This window comes from Coptis chinensis, chromosome 3, assembly GCF_015680905.1.
Source record: "Coptis chinensis isolate HL-2020 chromosome 3, ASM1568090v1, whole genome shotgun sequence".
NCBI classification, from domain to species: Eukaryota; Viridiplantae; Streptophyta; class Magnoliopsida; order Ranunculales; family Ranunculaceae; genus Coptis; species Coptis chinensis.
This window is the reverse complement of record NC_141458.1, coordinates 72,717,548-72,738,342: the sequence shown is the minus strand read 5'-3', so window position 1 is coordinate 72,738,342 and position 20,795 is coordinate 72,717,548. Positions and strand designations below refer to the sequence as shown.

At 37.3% G+C, this 20,795-nt stretch overlaps 2 protein-coding genes and 2 pseudogenes across 2 annotated transcripts; all 4 read left to right on the top strand.

Annotated features, from left to right (window-relative positions):
* The first annotated feature begins 3,180 nt into the window (after positions 1–3,180).
* On the top strand, positions 3,181–7,049 carry LOC147510720 (uncharacterized). Its single transcript, XM_086598227.1, has 8 exons — positions 3,181–3,255; positions 4,922–5,053; positions 5,163–5,294; positions 5,577–5,649; positions 5,794–6,001; positions 6,136–6,177; positions 6,307–6,375; positions 6,461–7,049. Exons 1-8 carry the CDS (start codon positions 3,181–3,183, stop codon positions 7,047–7,049), a joined length of 1,320 nt encoding a protein of 439 aa, XP_086454353.1.
* A 1,177-nt stretch (positions 7,050–8,226) lies between these two features.
* On the top strand, positions 8,227–10,391 carry LOC147510719 (uncharacterized). Its single transcript, XM_086598226.1, has 5 exons — positions 8,227–8,411; positions 8,636–9,029; positions 9,433–9,954; positions 10,036–10,051; positions 10,243–10,391. Exons 1-5 carry the CDS (start codon positions 8,227–8,229, stop codon positions 10,389–10,391), a joined length of 1,266 nt encoding a protein of 421 aa, XP_086454352.1.
* A 548-nt stretch (positions 10,392–10,939) lies between these two features.
* On the top strand, positions 10,940–12,161 carry LOC147510718 (serine--glyoxylate aminotransferase-like; annotated as a pseudogene).
* Positions 12,162–16,428: 4,267 nt separating this feature from the next.
* On the top strand, positions 16,429–18,908 carry LOC147510717 (patellin-6-like; annotated as a pseudogene).
* The last annotated feature ends 1,887 nt before the right edge of the window (positions 18,909–20,795 follow it).

Sequence of the window (20,795 nt, the reverse complement as noted above, 5' to 3'; positions counted from 1 at the left end):
TCATCTCCATGTTAAATTGCAATAACATACCAGAACTTGAGCTTCTGCTATTGTTGCATAAGTTTGTATAAACTCCTGTTGAAGGCAAGAACGATTTGGGCAGGGAACTATATCTTATTTACAGAGCATTCCTTATTTACATGCCAACTCTTTAGGCACACTTCCTTATTTACTGAGCATTCTTGGTTTCTTCATATTAATTGTGGTCTTGTTCAAAGGAAAAGTTGGTACATCAGTGGAATACGTTTGTAGACAACTAGAGTTGCTCATATATCCCATGTGCACAAAGATTAGCTTCATTGGAGTCCCCCCTTCTTTCCAACCATTTTTCTTTGTAGATACAAGTATACAACATATGGATACTAAGAGACATCTTACTGCAACTGGAGTCTGGAGGTGTTCTTCTTATGAGCTTCAACAAAAGTATGCTCATTTGCGAACTATGGCATTTTAAGTCAAGCTGCAGGTTTTGTGGAACTTCTATAATTAGTCTTAGCCTCTTAGGTACTAGTTGATCAGCAACCTCACATAGTCACATACAGTATCTGGTATGAAATCTCATGTGTCAATTTGGCAAACATAATTCTCACAAAGGTTGACTAGTTGACAAGAAAATTCGAAATTGTGCCAAATTTTGAGCATCTTGTGGGGTCTGTCGTCCTAATTGACAAGAAAATTTGAAATTGTGCCAAATTTTGAGCATCTTGTGGGGTCTGTCGTCCTAATTGATATTTTCCTAAATTTAAATTCTACTTCGATCTGATGTATGATGTCTTCATGTGTATCCACAATAATTATAATTTTTTGGATTTATTTAAAACTCAACTTTAATAATCCTGTTACGAGAGAAAACTTGGGAAAGAGGCTAGGGAATGTTGTTTTAACATTTAATTCGACTATGACTGAAATTAGAGAGATAATCATTCGAATATGACTGAAATTGGAGAGATAATCATTCGAATATGACTGAAATTAGAGAGATAGGCAGGTGCCGACTAGCAAAGTCGGTAAAATCTTTGGGTGATGATACCAGAGGTCTGGGACTCGAATCCCGCCAGCATCAAAGAGTTACCGCTTACCAATCAAAAAAATAAAAATAAAAAATAAAATAAGAGAGATAATCACGGATGATGACTAAATGAGCACTCGATTAGCTATGTTTCGAACTAAACCAATTTTAAGATTTTAAAAAAGTTCGGTGTCACATTACAAAACCGTTTAGAGTATCAATCTGTATGTCCCACATATTTGTCCACTAATCCGTCTCTACTCTTGCAATGTCCATCTATTTTGATAGGAGTTAAACTAGTTAGCTAGGTACGGTATGCATGGGCGCATGGCTTTGTTGTTTTTGTGGAGTACCAGGAGGTCTTGTGTGCGACCTAGACATTATGTGCGGCCACCACCGTGCTAAATATATAATCATCTCACCCTTTATTCTCATGAAGTCCCGTGATACATTTGATCTAGCTTTAGACCTTTAATTTAGTACAAAGGAAGAGTATGCGATTGATGGCATTTTTCTTGCATACCTAAATGGATAGCTCTCATTTTAATTGATTGAAAGCAAAAGCATGAGACTCCTTGACTTATCTTGAGTTTTTGGATGGAGATTTGTATGTCCAATGAAATTAGAATGATGCATGAAATAGAAGCAATTGGAGCACGTGTTCTTGTGCAACAACAGATTGCAGTATTACGAAATTATGAACCTTTGCTGGGCTCACTTGGAGAGAAAAACTTGGTCAGTGGACTTTTCCAATATGCCTTAACGTCGTATACTTGAATCACTTGATTGTTTTATTTTATGTTTTTGATTCGCAATCCTATTTTAAATGAGATCATTAACTCCGGAGTTCGAGCTCTAGACCTCTGGTATCATCACCCAAACGTTTTACCGACTTTGTTAGTCTGCACCTGCTGGGTCACTTGATTGGTAATGAAGTGGACTTTTCAAGAGCAGAATTTGCAACATATATAGTTATTTTGGAAGAACTTGAGCATCTTGTCGAAGGAGTTCCTCCATACAGTGATGCAGTCCTTGTGTGATTGAGCATGCAGTCCTATAGCTCAGGTCCCACCATATGGTTGGAGACTTGGAATCTATTTTCTTTTGGTTAACTTTGAGACTTGGAGTCATATATACTTGTTAGTCTTAGGCTCTTAGCTAGAGACTTAGACCATCCAAAAATCCATAATAAGAGTATCTATGAGAAGGGTGTGACCTACATCCTGAAACATCATTGTTCATGAAGAAGATGCATACACCCATTTAAAATTAGGAAAACCATCTATATAACAAATTAGGGAAGGGTCTCCATCCATCCGACGGTCGCAAACACCTTCTCACAGTTTCACCCTGCTTATGACATGGCGGGATATAAGGCTATTCAGTGGTATGTCTCTTTACTTGCCGCAGACCGGCCCATAGTATCGCGATTTTCTCCCCCTTTTCTTTTCTCCAAACAAACTCTGTTTTTTGTGTTTGTGGAACACTCCAAATTACTGAGATTACCGAGATTGAAAGCAAAGTCGCCTTCTTCATGAGATCAAATTCATCGAGATCATTCACCTTTTTCAAAAGAGCACCTTTGCTAGCTCACGAGTTCAACTTGAAAAGAAGGTCCATCAAAGCAAGGTATTTTTCGCGAGCTTAATAGACTTTTGAATGAAGTAAACATATTTGTGTAATTGAAACAATATTAGTCCAGGAAAACACGAAAAAATAGTTAAGTTTTACTCAAAGCTCTGTTGAAACTCAAACATTTATAGCCAATGCTCCTATAAGATTACAGTTGGATCCTTGGTTCTCTTTGGAAAATTTTGGCATTATTTGGAATAGAAAAAAAAAAAAAAATCTTATTTATATTCCATTGAAAGAATCGATTGCAATACATTGAGTTTCGAGGACCAAACCAAAACTCAAGTTAACTATTAGAAATGATTTCATATTAATTCTTACACGCTTTTTGGCACCGTTTCTTTCAATTATTTTGAGTAGTACTTACGCTTATAATACTAAGGAGTTTGGAAAGACGGTTAATCTGCGAGGAATCGGTTTGGTATGTTTTTATTTTATGTAGATTAGTATTTACTTGATTTGATGGTAATGAGTTTCACGTTTATGCAAATTGGGCATTCAATATGTTCTTACTAATCTATATTGTCGTGTTTTATGATATGGGTTCGAGTAGTACTTACGCTTATAATACTAAGGAGTTTGGAAAGACGGTGTCTGCGAGGAATCAGTTTCAGGTATGTTTTTTATTTTATAAATGTGGATTAGTATTTACTTGATTTGATGGTAATGAGTTTCACGTTTATAACACTTGCCTATGCAATTGTTATTGTTAGAAGCATAATAGTTTAATGCCCAACCAATCCTATATTTACATTAAGGATGATTTTGATTGATATTGTATATCGTAGTATAAACGCTGTTCCCCAATTTTGTTTTCCAAGTATGTTCCATACATTGGTGAAAGACTCACACGAGCTTAATATGTTCTTCTTGATAATAGATCGTCCTATGAGTCCATTATCTCAACTTAGAGGGTAAAAGTTTGGATATACTCTTTTATTAGTAAATAAAAATCCCATCTTGCTACCTCTTTTATATTTAGAGATATTAGCCACAAAAGCTTTGTTTAGGCTTTACTTAACAAAGCCGTGCAAAATCTCCACGATAATCTTGACGGAATCTCATCGTCTCCTATAAATTTTTGGGATAATTATCACAGTCCATGGTCAATCCATCACTTCTTGATTGCAAATGGTGGAAAAGACCTATCCGACAATCGATGTTTACTCTATTCCTCCTCTTGCAATTGACTCAAGATGCTCCATATATTCGCGTAAGGCCTGTATGCTCCATATAAGTGGAAAAAGACCTACCCAACACCGATGTTTACTCTATTCCTCCTCTTGCAATTGACTCACGAAGATGCTCCATATATTACGTAAGACACTGTATGCTCCATATAAAAAGTATAGATGGTTCTATGGTTTTTCGGTTAGGATTATCAGTCATGCTCCTATAACTTCTCTTTTCATAATCGGCAACGACCCCTTTTCTCCTTTCTCTCTACCGATGGACCCTTTTCCTCTTTTATATAATGCCTTATTCCTTAGGCAACGTGTATTTGTAGTTTCTATAGTAAATAACATAAGAACGTTCTATGTTGAGGGCTTTAGGCAACGTGTATTTGTAGTTTCTATAGTAGATAACATAAGAACGTTCTATGTTGAGGACTTTAGGCAACGTGTATTTGTAGTTTCTATAGTAAATAACAAAAATAATAACCGAAAATCACAATGGCGTACATTTATTATTCAATGTATTTGTAGTTTCAATCGTATATAACCAAATTAATAACAAAAAAACACAACAACATACATTTATTATTCAATTTTTTTTTATACTCATGCATTATATGAAAATTATTCAATTTTTTTTTATACTCATGCATTATATGAAAAATTATCCTCATTCTAGCTTTCACATAATGTAATTATGGCTATGTTAAATAGACATGTATCCTTTCTTTGGACATGTATTCTTTACGTGGCATCTTCTTTGCATCTTCTAAGGATTGCACTATCAAAAATAAATGTTTCTTATAGTTTCTTATAGCTAATAACCATTCCTTCTCTTTTCTCCATTTTTAATGTTGAGTGTACAATTTCTATGAAGGATTGAACTTGATGGTGGACAAGGGAAAACGGCCAATGGACCCATTTAAGGATCCTTCAACAAAAAAAAATAAATATTCGATTCACCGCAATGTATAGGTTGAACCTTCAACCACCTCCTCGGCTTCCGTGTATTCTTGTTGTTTCTATTACATTGGTTCGTTAATCCACATGGTACTTATTTCTTCTTGGTCTCATGATTTATATGTTTGCTGGGTTATGTATATAGCATCCAAACCGACCAACCCTTGACAAGGGAAAACGCCCAATGGACCCTTCTCTTGATCCTTCAAACCGGCCGAAAAACACTTTTATCCCTCTCCAAGATAGACTCAACCTTCAACCACCTCGTGGCTTTCAGGTAATTGAATTGCGGTCTTATGTAATTTATTATACTTACTGTTGACATTACACATCAAGTTTGCTTTATATTTTCTCCTTCTCTAACTTTTTCTTCGTTCTTTATATAGCGGCCAGACCGACCAAACCTACAAAACAGAAAGCGCCCACTGGACCATTCTCTTTATCCTCTTAACAAGAAAAAATGTGTCTCTGTCCCTCCACAAGATAGGCTTACCCTCCACCAACCTCATAGTTTTCAGGTACTAATACTCCTACAATGTTTCCCTCTCATTATCTACCAAATTATCCTTTTTCCTATTTTCTTATCCTTTACCTATTTGCTATGTCACTTGTATACCTTATCTTCGGGTCTTTCTTTACATATGGGACTTCACCGATACAAATATTGCCATATCTTTATCTTCGTTTCTTTGCATATTGAAATTGAAATAGAGATAAGTTTCCTAATTTTTTATATAGAATATAGATTTTATCTTTGGAAATTTGGTTTATGTTTATGTTTATCTCTATTTCTATTTCAGTATCCTCTATGCTCTTATCCAATTACACCAACTTATCTCAATTCGCCAATTCGCGGACAATTTGCCCAATCAGGTACAACCATCCCCTTCTCCTATCAAAGGCGGTAAGCCTAACAAATAGAATTATTGCCACAGTGCTTTCGAAGGAAAGGGAAAAAAATTGAATAAAATGCGAATGGGCATCAAGCAATGGCCCATCGATTGTCTGGTTTTGTAGTGTATGTCCACCCTCCAATTCCAGGAACTCCACCTCAAACTGTCAGACTTCCACCTCAGCATAGTCCAATCACACCTCATACCACATCAACTAAACGACTCAATTCTATGGAATCTCTTCGAACGTCTCTCTCTGCTCTTAATCCTATTAGGTTATTTACACTGCCAACAGAATGTACTCATGTTGATTCAGCACCTGTAAGCAACAGGTGAGTCTCATATGCCACTTTATTGGTTTTCCTTCCAATCCAATTCACACCTCACCCTTATTATCCGGCTCTACAAAGACATGTATTCTTAACTCTGGTGTTGCGTTACCAAATAATGCAATTCCAACTTTCAGAAATGAGTCATTTGCATCAACGTCGTCTTACCAAAATGCAAGGTATAGCACCACAAAGCTCTTTACAACTTTCTCTTCATATTTTCTACTTTTCAGTACCAAACTTTCAATATTTTCTTACCCATATAAGCTCCCTTGCAATGCGTGTAACCTCATTTCGTCTACATCAAGCTTTATTGACGCAATACCACATTTACCAAGTCTGGGTTCTGAGTCAATATCAGCTGACCAAAATTCTAGGTAATTTCTTCACATAAATGTTTGCAATAATAACAAATTGTTTACACCTCAATCTAAATCCTTTTAATACTTCATTCTTGCGTAGACCGCAGTCATTCCAGCATACTGCACAACCGTTCTCTGAACGTGCTGATACCATGAGTGAAGATGACGATGAAGAGGCACTCGACTACAATGGGGATGTGCACACGACTCTTAATCCTAACCGCCCAGTTGAACAAGGAAGACACTACTTGGGGAAAATGGACGTTCAATGTCCATTTTGTAAGGCACTTCATTGGATGGATGAACGATTATCAAAGTCATCGCTGTCACGTCCTCTTTTTGGGAGATGTTGTTTACAAGGAAAGATAAAGCGTCCTCCTTTGCAACCACTGCCTCCTGCCCTTAAAGCCTTATACGATGGGAATGATCGGAAGTCAAAGTCATTTCGGAGATATATGCGACAATATAATCAAGCTTTTGCATTTACAAGTCTTGGAGTACAAGAGCACTTATTTGCTGGACGGGGTCCAAGGCCTTTCACTATTCACGGTGAACTGCGACATCGCACAGGAGCTTTAATTCCGGCGTGGGATATCAAGCTACTTATTCTCAACGTTATATCTATGATCCCGATCTTTGCACTAGTCTGTCCGTCAACCGTAATCCTAAGCTCAACACGGATGTCTTGAAAATCATTCAAGTTACTATGCTCCAATATAACCGCTTCTCGATACATATCGCCACGCATATGATGTTCTTAGATCGGCTTCTTCGAGCATGGTGAGGACTTCAATGTACCCTGCTTATTTACATTATCTTTGCTTCCGCGAGGCGGTCGTCGGTACAACTTACCAACAGCAGATGAGGTTGCTTTGTCATTTTACCGGTGATGGCGGTGGAGCGAGCAAGTATGAGAGACATTGTTATTTATCTTAAAGGAGGGCAAGAATTCATGCAAATTAGTGAGTGTCATCCAGCTTACTTACCATTGCATTATGTCCTATTGTTTCCCCATGGGGAGCTTGGATGGACACCTGAATTGCGGCGTTGGGACTCTTCAATCAACTACTACCACCACTAATGATAAACAACACAGATGAATTTTTATTCTTATCTACTGTTTGCGCGCACCACAGAGTACTCAGCTATTTTGTGAGGGAGAAAGTTGTTTGAGGAGTTTCTAGTGGACGGATGGGCATCAACTGAGCAAAACAAAATGTGCTACTATAGGCAACAACAAGACAAGCTTCGTGCAGAACTATATCAAGGTATCAGCGATGTGTCGGTGATGTTTGTCGATCCAAATCAGATTGGAAGGCGAAGTCGTACTACCATCATCATCAATATCGGCGCCCTAGGCATATGTTTGAAATTTTTCAAGACTCCATGGCAATTACACGCTACAACCACCATCCGGACATATTCCTCACAATGACTGCAAAACCCGCGAGTGGGCGAAAATTCTTGAAGCATTGTTTACAAACCAAATCCGCTTATGATCGCCGGAGGTGGTTGCCGTGCATTTGAATTGAAACGAAGAGCTTTGATGGAAGTAATCAAGAAGCGTGGTGTCCTTGGTGTGACAGTTTGCTCATGTTTACACCATTGAGTTCGAAACGTGGTCCGCCACATATGCATGCACTTATATATCTTCGACATTCGGACAAGATCCGAGTGCACGCGACAAGTCGATCGCATTGTATCTGCGAATTTCCCGATCGACGACACCGAGCCTGAATTATTTCAGATCGCACTACTAAGATGTATGGTTCATGGCCCATGTGGGCTTAACAATCCAAACTCTCCTTGCATGGTTAATCGTCAATGTAAATATCACTATCCCGAGCTTTCACAGATTGTACAACTATGGATACAAATGGATATGCTCTCTACCGTCGCCGCCGTGACAATGGGAAGTCTTATTTTGTTAGAGAGCATTCAGTTGATAATAGAAATGTTGTTCCTTACAATCCTTACCTTTCTAAGATGTTTGACCGCCATATTAATGTTGAAGTTTGTGCGGGGCTTACTTGTGTGAAATACATTCACAAGTACATATTTAAAGGTAATGACAGACAACAATTGTGTTGAATGAATTGGATGAGATCAAGCAATATTTGGATCACGAGATATATTGGGCCACCTGAAGGCTGGCCGTGATTGTTAGGAATTTCTCTCGCTTGCGAGAAATTCCAACGGTTGTGAGATTAGCCCTTCATCTCCACGAATGCATCGTGTTGTGTATAATGCTAATGAGTCCATGCATGATATATAGGCGAGGCGAGAGGCAACGGTCAACTCTTCTTGCATTTTTGATTGTTGTGCTTCAGATTAAGTGCAAGGGGCTCACATATCAACAAGTGCCAGAACACTACGTTTGGATAAAGCAACACCAAATTTGGAAATTCAGGGCACAGGGGTTTGCTATTGGTAGAATGTATTTCGCGAGTCCTAATTCTGGTGAAAGATTTTACTTACGCTTGCTTCTAACCGTCGTGAAAGGGCCACAGTCCTTTAATGATCTGAAAAGGACTGGTACTGATTTACATCCAACTTTCAAAGAAGCATGTATTGCACGCGGACTTCTTGAGGATGATAGTGAATGGGTGCAGTGTCTGCAAGAGGCCTCAACCATGCAAACTGGTTATCATCTTCGTCGACTATTCTGTGTTATTCTCGCAGAATGCAATCCTCTATATCCCCAAACATTGTGGCATGATTTTTGGGAGAGTATCTGTGACGACCTCTCACACAAACTTCGCACCATCTTCAACATTCCAGAACCTACCGGGCTCGGGTCCAAGATTATGGTTTATTTCTTCTAAATGAGATTCTCATAGAGTCGTAAACTACTCATTAATTTTCCTCCTATGCCACTATCAACCACCAATTGGAACTCAGTTGTTGGTAACCGACTTATATGGGACCAACGACAATTTCAATATGATCCACAAACTGAAAAAGCACATGGCAACAGAGTTCATTTAAATGTTGAGCAACACTCGACATATAAAGCAGTCCTGGATTCTGTTTACCGAAATCAAGGGACACTTTTCTTTTTGAATGGGGCAGCGAGGGGACGAGGCAAAGACTTTTGTCTATAACACCATTGCTGCTACGTGTCGGATTGAGGGACATATTGTTATTATGGTGGCTTCATCTGGAATAGCTGCGTTGCTATTGGCTGGCGGTCGGACTGCTCATTCAACCTTTTGCATCCCACTGGACATTCTTGATACCTCGGTTTGTGGGTTCAATAAGAATTCACCGCATGCCCACTTATTCAGGGAAACTAAACTTATTATTTGGGATGAGGTCCCAATGCAAAACAAGTTCTGTGTTGAGGCAGTTGATCGGACGCTTCGGGATACTTGCAACAATAATAAGCCTTTCGGTGGAATTACAGTTGTTCTTGGTGGTGACTTTCGCCAATGCCTTCCAGTTATACCCAAAGGGGTGCGTGAACAAATTGTGCGTGCTTCTTTGCGGTGTTCTTTCCTCTGGAATCATATTCGGGTTCTAACTTTGGTACAAAACATGAGATTAGAACATGGGAACTCTACAAATATGGGTTTCGCAAATTTCTTGATGGAGGTAACCACTTATGTATTCTGCTTTCTCCTCCTTTGTTTCAAACTTATATCCATTAATCTTTTTCTGTCTTCCTTCGTTTAGATTGGAAGTGATCCAAGTGAGACGGTGGAACTGCCATCGACAATTAAATCAATGTGCGGATCTTCAAGAACTAATTTCGCTACATACCCTCATCCGAATCATCTTTGCCACGGTCACCCCTGTGATATTTAACTGAACGTATAATTCTTTACGACGCCAATGATGATGTTAATGAAATTAATGCAACAGCTTTGAATATGTTCCCAGGAGAAACTACTCTCTTTCTAGCTGCCGACAAGATGGAGGATGCAGAAGCAAATAATCCAACCAATATTAATCAATACCCAAATGAGTACCTAAACACACTTGATCCAACCGGGTTCGCCACCATTTCGCCTGAACCTGAAAGTTGGTAGTCCTATAATGTTGTTGCGAAATATTGCTCCCAGAGATGGACTATGCAATGGAACCCGATTGGTAGTGGTACAATGCAAACCACACGTTCTTTTTTCCAGAATTTTAACTGGTGAAAAAATGGGGCAATGAAGCTTTTATTCCAAGGATATCTTTGTCACCGTTGTCTTCCGATTTTCCTTTCCATATGACGAAAGACAATTTCGATTCGATTGGCCTATTCAATGACTATTAATAAGTCTCAAGGACAATCGGTGAAGTATGTTGGTATTGACCCGCATACGGAAGTTTTCAGTCATGGTCAATTGTATGTGGCCCTCTCAAGATGCACTTCGGCGGACAGGATCAACATTCTTCTGCCTCCAAATGCAGAAACTCAAACCGCGAATGTCGTATACCCAGAAGTTTTGCTATAAACATCTTCAACGACAAATGTGTAATATCCCTTTTCCCAACCTTCGCCATATATTGAAATTTATCAAAGAAGACTTATCATGTTGCAATGTGTGCTCTTGATTTTACAGATCACTGACGACATCCAAAGATTGTTTCTTGTTGATGGAGTGTCCTCAATATGTGCTCTTGATTTCCGTATGGATGAATGGGGAATTGATGTAGCTTTAACAGGCTCTCAAAAGGCTCTTTCTCTTCCTACTGGAATGGGGATTGTGTGTGCTAGCCCCAAAGCACTAGAAGCAACCAAGACTGCCAAATCAGTAAGAGTTTTCTTTGACTGGAATGACTACTTGAAGTTCTATAAGATGGGAACATATTGGCCATACACTCCTTCCATTCAACTTCTTTATGGACTGAGAGCAGCTCTTGATCTCTTATTCGAGGAAGGACTTGATAATGTGATTGCAAGGCACACTCGTTTAGGCAAAGCAACAAGGTCATGACCAAAAGTCTCTCATAGATTAGCTTGTGCTACTTTCTTTTTTTCATTTTTTCTTTACAAGTGATGGTATATTAATAGAACTATGGCATGCGGGCTTCTTTGTTGAGGCATGGGGATTAAAAAATTGTACACAAAAGGAGGAATGGGTGAGTAACACTATCACCGCAGATGGTTGTTCCACCTTACATTGATAGTTCAGAAATTGTTAGAAGGGGATGGAAGAGGTACAATTTAAGCTTGGAGTCCGGGATTAAATAAAGTAGCGAGGAAGGGTGTTGAGAATAGGGCATCTTGGCAACGTTAATGAGGTATGGGATATTGTTCTCATCTTCTACTCCTTAAATTAAGTTGAACTTCTAAATACAGAATTTGTTACTGAATTGGATCCTAATATATGTGATTAAACCCAATCTATGTTCAATTTGAAACTCTCATTGAAATGAAGCCGTTTATTTCCATAGGCTTTTCTATCATTTTCACTTCTATCACACACTTACTCATTGTGAAATGGAGCTTGCTTCACACTTTGTTTGATCAAGGAATGTTTTGCTTTGCTCGCTTCTCGCAAACGCAACCGCTGGGTTGTCCGGGTTGGTGTGGAAATGATACTCAAGGATGTAGGATACCCCGTTAAGGCTGGGAAGTGGTGTCGCGGCAGCTTTATGCGATACCCGCGAACAACGTTCCTATGATCCCGTCGAGGGTCTAGAATTGGTCTATGTAACTAAAATTCTTCTTCTTTTCATTTGCTTTGAACACTTGTGTAAAAAGTATAATCTCCTCTTTCTTTGCACTCTTGTGTGTGAAGCTTAGATACTCCGAACTCAAACTGCTTCATGCATATCCCTGTATTTAGACCTTCTTCTCATATCAACTCTTGGTGGTCACACCAGATTCCGTTGCTTTTTTAGGAGAACATAATCTTTCATGACATCAAGTTGGACAGTAAATCAGTTAGAAGTTGAAATTGTTGTTGTTGCTGCTAGGATTTTGAGATTCTGATTCTATTGCTCTGTTGATAATTTCCAAAACAATTTGGTTTCCCTATATCTTTATCTGATTCTATTATCAATCTTCTTGCTTTAACCAGGAAATTATGGAAAGGAGGAGGCAGATGCCTTACCACATGCACATAAATCTTGAGCTCTTGGATCTTTGTCCATCCGATATGTGCTATGCTTACGGAAGTTCCTAATATGGTAGTGATTGGTGATGCCAAAGGGAAAGTTATAAGCAAGACATTCCGTAAGCTGCTTGAGGAGAGTCGAGACGGAATTTTACGCCCTCCCGTGAAAATGTTAAGTGATTACATAATGGTTGCCTCTTTGGCCCTTAGCAAGGGGAGATTTCGGACATCCTTCAATGTCATCCAGTCTTTTCGTTTTACGAAGTTTCCTCGGGGATCGAGATAATGATGTCCTTGAGATCTTTGAAGTCCAAGATCAAAGAAGAGGCTATGAGAATATGCATGTTCACTTATTCTCGTGTTATAGTTCAGCGAAGTGGACCATCCGACAACCACACTCAACTTATCCAAATACTATAGAGCATGGCATGGTGAGCAAGATGATGATCATATTGAGGAGCCTTGTGCAACCGACCACCAACATACCGTCACACTTCCACAAAGCTACCGGCTTTGTTACATAGTTGACTAAACAATTACCGATTACTTGATGAAAGTAATTGTAAAGTCTTTGAAGCCAAGGCGTGGAGAATTGGATGCAATGCCCCCATGTCTTGGGATGGTTGACACGTAATTTTTGTCGTTATAATCAAGATATATATTGTAGCGTTCTCTTTCTTTTTGTATCTTTTTGAGTTTTATGCATGATGCACTCGATGCATGGGTAGTGTTTCTTTTTGGGAGAATGATTTCATGAAAGATACCATTCTGAGTTTTTTGTAATCCAAAAATGTGTTTGTTACAGTGCTTATGCTCTACTGCACTAAAATTTGAAATTACTTGCCATGATCATTTTCTATTTTGAAAGTAGAAATCCCTTTTCTCGCATTTAAATAGTTGTACAAAATACTTTTGATTTATATGTCAAGCAGTGAAGCCAATCTAGGCCATTGTAAATTCATTAGATCTTCGTCTTTTTTATGACTACTCTGTCTCCATTTTTGCCTTGGCAAATCAATAAATCTTTGTTTTCGGGTGATTCTGTACTCCGTCAAAATTGCCAAGAGCCTCAGCAACTAAAGTTAAATACTTACATAGTTCCATGGATGAAAACCTGCCAACCGTGTTCAACCCCGACTCGCATATCAAAGGAAGTAATTGAAAATATAGGTTATTATGGAATTGGCAAACTATGTAAAGATGATGTGATTCTTTTTCTTCTGCGTTTTTTTTTTTATGTTCTCCAGGTTTACGAAAGGATTCAATATTCAAGAAAAACAGGTTGCCTATGCCCAAGTACAAAAAACACCAACATACATTTATTTTTGTCAACGTCAAATTCTATATGATTTTTTTTTCATGATCTGACCGCAACTAAATATAATTTCCATTGTTCTTGAACGTTGCCTTTAGCTTGGTGTTGATATGTTTTTTTACTTAAAGACACCTTCGCGCCGAAGGCGCCCGTATCTGTGCCGTACGGCACGGGCAAACCCTAGTATTTTAACAAATTAAAGCTTAGTCAATTGGTAATAATCTATTTCGAAGTGATATACTTAACTAATAATCTAACTCGAAGTGATACTAGACTAATTATCTCAGTAGATGCATACCCCTAGTTAAAGTCTTTGACTGCACGTGCTAATTATGGGATGCTCTCACAAACATTTTTTTTTTAAAAAAAAATTATGGGTTAGGCAAACCCAAACCTGCATTAATTTAAACTCGTGTGTATACATAGCCTTCAACATCTTGGTGTACTATTTCACTTAGTCTCTCATCCATAAGTCCTATGCTATAATAAACTCTCTCTTCACTCACATTACAGTTTCTTGCCATATGGTCAACTGTTATGTTTCCTTCCCTGAAGATGTGGTGAACTTATACAGAAGTAAAATTCTGCTTACATAGCATGCTCTGATAGCACACAAAAGGTTCATACAGAACCATGGAGTTGTCTCTACCTCGTTGATGATATGCACTACTCTTAGGGAGTCTGAATTAACAACAAGATGTTGGTTGCCTTCTATATTTGATGCTTTCATTCCTTCAGCGATGCCCATCAACTCCAGAAATAAGATGGATCTCTTTCTTGAGGTACCTACATACATTAAAGTGACATTCCCTTTCTCATCTCTTATAGTACCACCAAAGCTAGCCTTGTGTTGTTGGAGAGAACCATCAGCATTAAGCATGAAAGCTTGAGGTGGAAGCTTATTCCACTGGCATTGTCTTAAAGGCGACTGGATAGGTTTGAAATTAATTCCCAAATGAGTTGAGATATGATTAGTTTCAGCATTGTCTAGTACCTCCTTGAGTTCCTTCTGTAAGTACATCTTCATTTTTCTCAAAATGTCATTCATTACTTGAAATGGTGTATGTTATTTGTCTTTGAATCTCCTGCTATTCCTCTCATTCCATAGAGCATAAACAACTACACAAATCATTGCTCTAATAATCTCCGAGTCACATGAGTTATTTCTAGCTCTTCTCAAGATCTTATACCATTCCTGCTTAGATGATAGTACATTTGTCTTTTAAGTGTCGACCATATATACTTCCTTGGAGAAGGGACAATTAAAGAAGAGATGAATTGAATTCTCTCTATGATTCCTACATAAGCTACATTGAGATTGTTGCAATATATTCTGCTTAATCAGTCGATCTTAAGTGGAGAGACTTCCATTAAACACCTACTAAGCTATAAAAGAATACTTTGGAACTACCAGCTTTCCCCATACCAACTTGTACCATTTAACCTTGATTGTTTTTTATCCTCTTTAGACTCATGTAGGCTAATTTTGTTGTATAATGTCCAATTGCAGTTTCAGTCCAAACATACAACAAAGTCTTTCTTCATCAAGTTTTGAATTTTTGTACCTAGTATTAGCCTTTTCACCTCTGAGTTTGGCAGGGAGTGCACTTTCCCATTCCACTGGCCATTAGAGATGAGTTCAAATACCTTCGCCTATTCTTATAGCTGCAGGAGTTGCTTCAATGCATTATTCTCTGTGAGTAGCATAGATTCACACCAGGGATCATGCCAAAGACTACTTCCTTCCCCATTGACTAAGACATGCCTTATGAATCTCACCGCAGTCTTTCTACGCTTCAATATGGATCTCCAAACCCATGAGCAGTTAGTTGGAATCCTCATTGTCCAAAAGTTCTTACATTTGAGATGATTCTCCCATATCCATTTTGTCCACAGAGTTTCTTCCTCCTTCACCACTTTAAAAATTAGGCCACAATAAGCTACTATGTTCCAAGTCTTTGTATCAATGATATTCAACCCTCCTTCCATCTTGCTATTTCTCACAGTGCCATGACTAGCTTTATGTAAACTTTTCTGCATGCTTGGACCAACCCAATAGGAACCCATTGATGAGTTAAGAAATCTGTTTTATTGATTCATAGAATTTAGTGGGGTTGGGTGTCTTTTACTTCAAAACAAGTTGGAAATATTTCAAACAAGGAGATAGAAGAGAATTTGGGGAAGAAGAGAATATATTTTGGTTGGTGATTTTTACTTCTACTATAAACTATGATTGAAACAACTAGAAAGTAAAGAAATTTGAAGAAATGTGGAGAAGAGAATGGCGAAGCAATAAATCCACCTAGTGATTTTCGCTTGTCTTAAAATCAAGTTTCATTGATAATTTTTCATCTTTTCATTGATTAGACTTACACATCTCTATGATAAGTCTTACATTTCAATGCCAGGATTCAAACTTTAATTTGATCCCTAGCCAACCTTACATATCTCTATGACAAGTCTAACTAGGAAGAGGAAATACTATAATTAATCATCTCTAATTAATCATACTAATTCCTAATTCAATTTTAGTATTTTATACCTCTATATCAACACTAAAATTAAACTTGCAACCTTTGAAAGGAAGAACATGGTAAAACAATAAGCTTTCTTCACTTAGGCTTCATTATCACTCCACAAAGGGAGTGATTTAGCCCTTGATCATTAGACTACTTAACATAACAAGAAATATAGGAGAAAATGAAAGCTGGTAACTAGCCATGGTGACTAACCCCAAATTCTAACCCTAGATCTAAAACATAAGGATGTAATGTGAGTGGAGAATCTCTACATATCTTTTATATGTATGATGTTTACAAAAATACCCCTAACTACTTTACTTAATCATTAAAGAACCACTTGTGGGCCAAAACCCTAACAATCTTGGGCTTTTGAGCTTTTCTTCTTGATTCACCTTTTTCCTGAACTTTTTGACTTTGAAAGGGCTCTTCTTGGATCAAGTTGAATGGGTTTCATCTCCTAGCAACATAGTTTCACGCTAAAATGTTGATTTTGTTGAAATTTTGCCAGTTAAGTGCTAAAACCTTTTTCCTTGGACTCTTCGACTTTGAAAGGGCTCTTCTTGGATCAAGTTGAATGGGTTTTTATCTCCTAGCAACATAGTTTCATGCTAAAATGCCGATTTTGCTAAAAGTTTGTCAGTTAAGTGCTGAAACCTACAAAAGCATAAAAACTATAATTATTTCACTTTATTAAACACATAATTGACATAAATAAAATACTAGTAAGGGATTTATTATACAGTTTTGGGTGCTTATCATTTACCACTCCAACTGGTAAAATAAAAGTTTGGGTTAGTTAGACTTAACCCCCTTCAAAAATATTAGTGATGCATTCCCCAAATTTGTAAGATCCAACGGTCATGATTCTTCATCTGAATAAAAAAAATATATTATCTCGTAGCCGTTGGATCTTGCAACTAGGGGGTATCACTAATATTTTTGAAAATTGGGAGGGGGGGTAACACTAATTGCAACTAGTAACAGTGCATTGGTGGTGTACGTGGAATCTACTTCAACTTGTATCTTCATAAGCTCCTAATACTGCAAATCTTGAGACCCTCAACGAAAGCCAAACACTCTGCCAAATTATTACTCACTACACCAAAGTGTTTATAAAAAGCATAGTACAAAATATCGCGATATATATCGAGAAATTAGAGATGGATACAGAAATATCGCTTATATTCAATTGGATAAATACTAGTGTAACTATCGACGATATTTATAGATATATCGCGATATTTCGACGATATAGCGATAGAGAAAGTCGAAAGAATTTTTGGCATGAATTGAAGGCTTAAGAAATTTCTTAGACGGAGAGTTCAAATTCTTGAAAAAGGGATCAATCTTTTGGATTTCAAGCCAGGTGGAGTGAACTCAATTATTCAAGTTACTGATCTCAAAGATATGCCCAAGAGAGAACTGAAAGTTGCTTCTAGCCAAATTTTGTCTTTGTTTCAAGATAATTATCTTGAAATGGTTGTTAGAAAGGTAAGTGCTGCTTTTTGAGATTGAATCTGCTTAGAATCTCAGTGTTTCTAATGTGAGTTTCGGTGATGTAGGTTTTTGTTAATGGTCCATGGTACTTTACTATGTTGTATTCCATGTTTAGTCCTTTCCTTACTCAAAGAACTAAGAGCAAGTTTGTGATATCTAAGGAAGGGAATGCTGCTGAGACCCTTTACAAGTAAGTTAATCATCGCCAGAAATGTTAAAACAAATTTGTAGCTTCCACCATGTTGTATTGTTTAAAAAAAACAAAATTTTTTTTTTTGAATGGTCTTGGTAGTTTGGTCATTGGTGGTAAGGTTGCTATTTCTTTAACTTGAAACTTTCCTTGTCCACTTCCTTTTCAAATAAACCCATTTTTTTGAATTTGAAAGATCTTCCTATTAATGAATTTACATTACTTAATTATTATGTGCAAACCTGATTAGGATTTTAAATATTGTTGCTCTAGCTTAATTTTGTTACTCCTTTTAGTTTATGTAATTGATCTAAATTTATCAATTACTAGTGATTAGGTTTGTAAAACCTAAGAATGTGCCAATCCAGTATGATGGACTTGGTCGACCAAACGAACTAGAGGACGGTCCGCCCTAAACCAGCATCCGAGTTTAATGTCAGAGGAGGAGAGAAAGTGAACCTTGAAATTGATGGAATTGAGGTATTCATGTGTTAAAAATGTTAATTTGAGTTCTAAGTTGAGTACATTAAGGTTAAATGCAAGCATAAGAGCACCTAAGGCACCTTAGGCTTGGGCTAAATGGGTGCCTCATGTCTCCTAGGCTTATCCCTATCGCATGAACCTTTTACTTCATAGTTTTTGGTTGATTCTAATTTGAAAATTAAGCTGGGTTAAGTTAACTAACCACCTTTGATTGTTTTGAATTGTTATATTGTTCTTAGTGTGGTGCAACAATAACTTGGGATATAGTGGTGGGAGAATGGGAAGTGGAATATAGTGCTGAATTTATACCAATTATGGAGGGAAGCTACACTATTGCCATAGAAAAGCCAAAAAAGATTGCTACACTGGAATAACCAATTCACAATTCTTTCACACCTAGAGAAACTGGTAAGATGGTTCTCTCAATCGATAATACAAGTTCTCAGAGAAAGAAGGTTGCTGCTTATAGATACTTTGTGCGCAAATAGGTATACTATACACAATTAGTCTTGAATAAATTCCCCATTTCGTGTTTCGCAATGGCGGTAGAGATAAATGCTTAGATGTAAAACCTGGTATTAAGTGAATCACATGACAACTGTCTTATGATGTAATTAGTTAAATTTGTTAATCCATGATGTGGATCCTTTGCTCTATCATATTTGTTTTACTAGCATTTTTCTTGGTGTGGATACCTTGTTTCTAAAGTGGTGTCTATTGTGTGAACTATATGGGTTTTCATTAGGTAGTTGGTACTTGATGTCGGATGGTGATCGAGATGGGGATGCATGAAAAGTTAGTCTCGAAGAGTTTACCTTTGATACGCAACTTTAAGTTTAGTGTGGATCGTATTAAAACAGTTTTCCTACAGTGATATTTGAAACTTCATATCAAAGTGAAATCTTGGTCTTTTTGATTGAATCCAATTCTGGTTGATATTTTAGTGAGTCGTCTATCCAACGCAGCAAGCCCGTTCAATTTGGATGTGGGTGGAAAAAGATATGCACTCCAAAATACTATGCATCAGAAAATTTTGCTAGTCAGAAAAACAGTTTCTGTACAATGTTAGCCCTCAGTTTTGATATGTCTAGAAGGAGAGATAGGTTTTTGGTAAAATATGAAAAAGTAAGACCCGTGAGTCTACTTTCTAATCCAATTGGCCTCAATGCGTTCCGAGGCCTGTGGAGATAGATATGGCACCATGAAGTTGGGTTGACAGAAAAACAATGATTTAGAAATCAGTTTTTGCGCACTATGTTCGAGCCAAGTTTTTGCCTATTTAGAATTAGATTGAGTTTTTTTGTAAAACATAAAGAAGTTATATGTGTTAGAAGTTTAACGCAAAAAGCCTCGATGCTTTTAGATATCTATGGAAAGAGTTGTGCTATCCCAAAGATTGCCCGTTAGAATTTTCATTTGCTAAAAATTTGGATTGTTACCAAGTTCGTTCTATAATTACTTCTAGTTAGGTTGAGATTGGGACATCGGGTTGTACATAAAAAAGTAATTGTATATATCTTAGTTTTCAAATAATCAAGTGAGGTGTCATTTGGATGACTGTAGGAAAAGTTATTTTATTGGTAACTCAGCTAGAAAACCTACCGTGTTCTATTTTTATGTGCATGAACCTAATTTGAGAGATATTTTTAGAAATGAACTAAGAGCTTCTTTAATCATTCCTGAACATTTTGTACGTTGTTTGTAACCTACTTTTAGATAGTGGTTTTCATTTGGAACGACATGGTTCAAAAGATAGTTTTTGGTGAACCAAAAATAGAGTAGAATTTGTTTTTGAGCAATTTTGACTAATAGGTTCATTGTGCATCATTAGGGTTTGGAACTTCATTTATTTTATAGGGGCACTATTTGGAGCTTATCTTTATTCGTTTTGAGATGATCTAAGTTGTTGGTTTATTTAAGTGTAAATGTTATTTAATTGTTTTGGCATTCGTCGAGGAAGTTATGTACTTGATCCATGTATTTTTAAATAGGAATCATCAAATTTAATTATTTTTTCGATGTATATATTAAATTATTCTTGTTTGTGTTAAACAAGAGTAGAAATGTCAAAGGGATTTGATATCGGGTGAGACTACGCTATCCGTATATCTGAAAATAAAAATGGGACACAGTGCAAATACTGTGATGAGATTTTAGCTGGAGGTGGCATTACAAGGCTTAAAGTAATAGTAAAAATGTTGAGAAATGCTCGAAATGTGAAAGGAAATTCGAGACATGTTCTGACAAATGGTTGAGTCTGAAAAAAAAAAAAAAAAAAAAACAAAAAGTTTTGACCTCAGTTCTATGGCTGTGAGTGCTACCGTCCCTTCAAAACCACAAAAAGTTTTGGCGGAAGCGTTCTATGGTAAGATTGT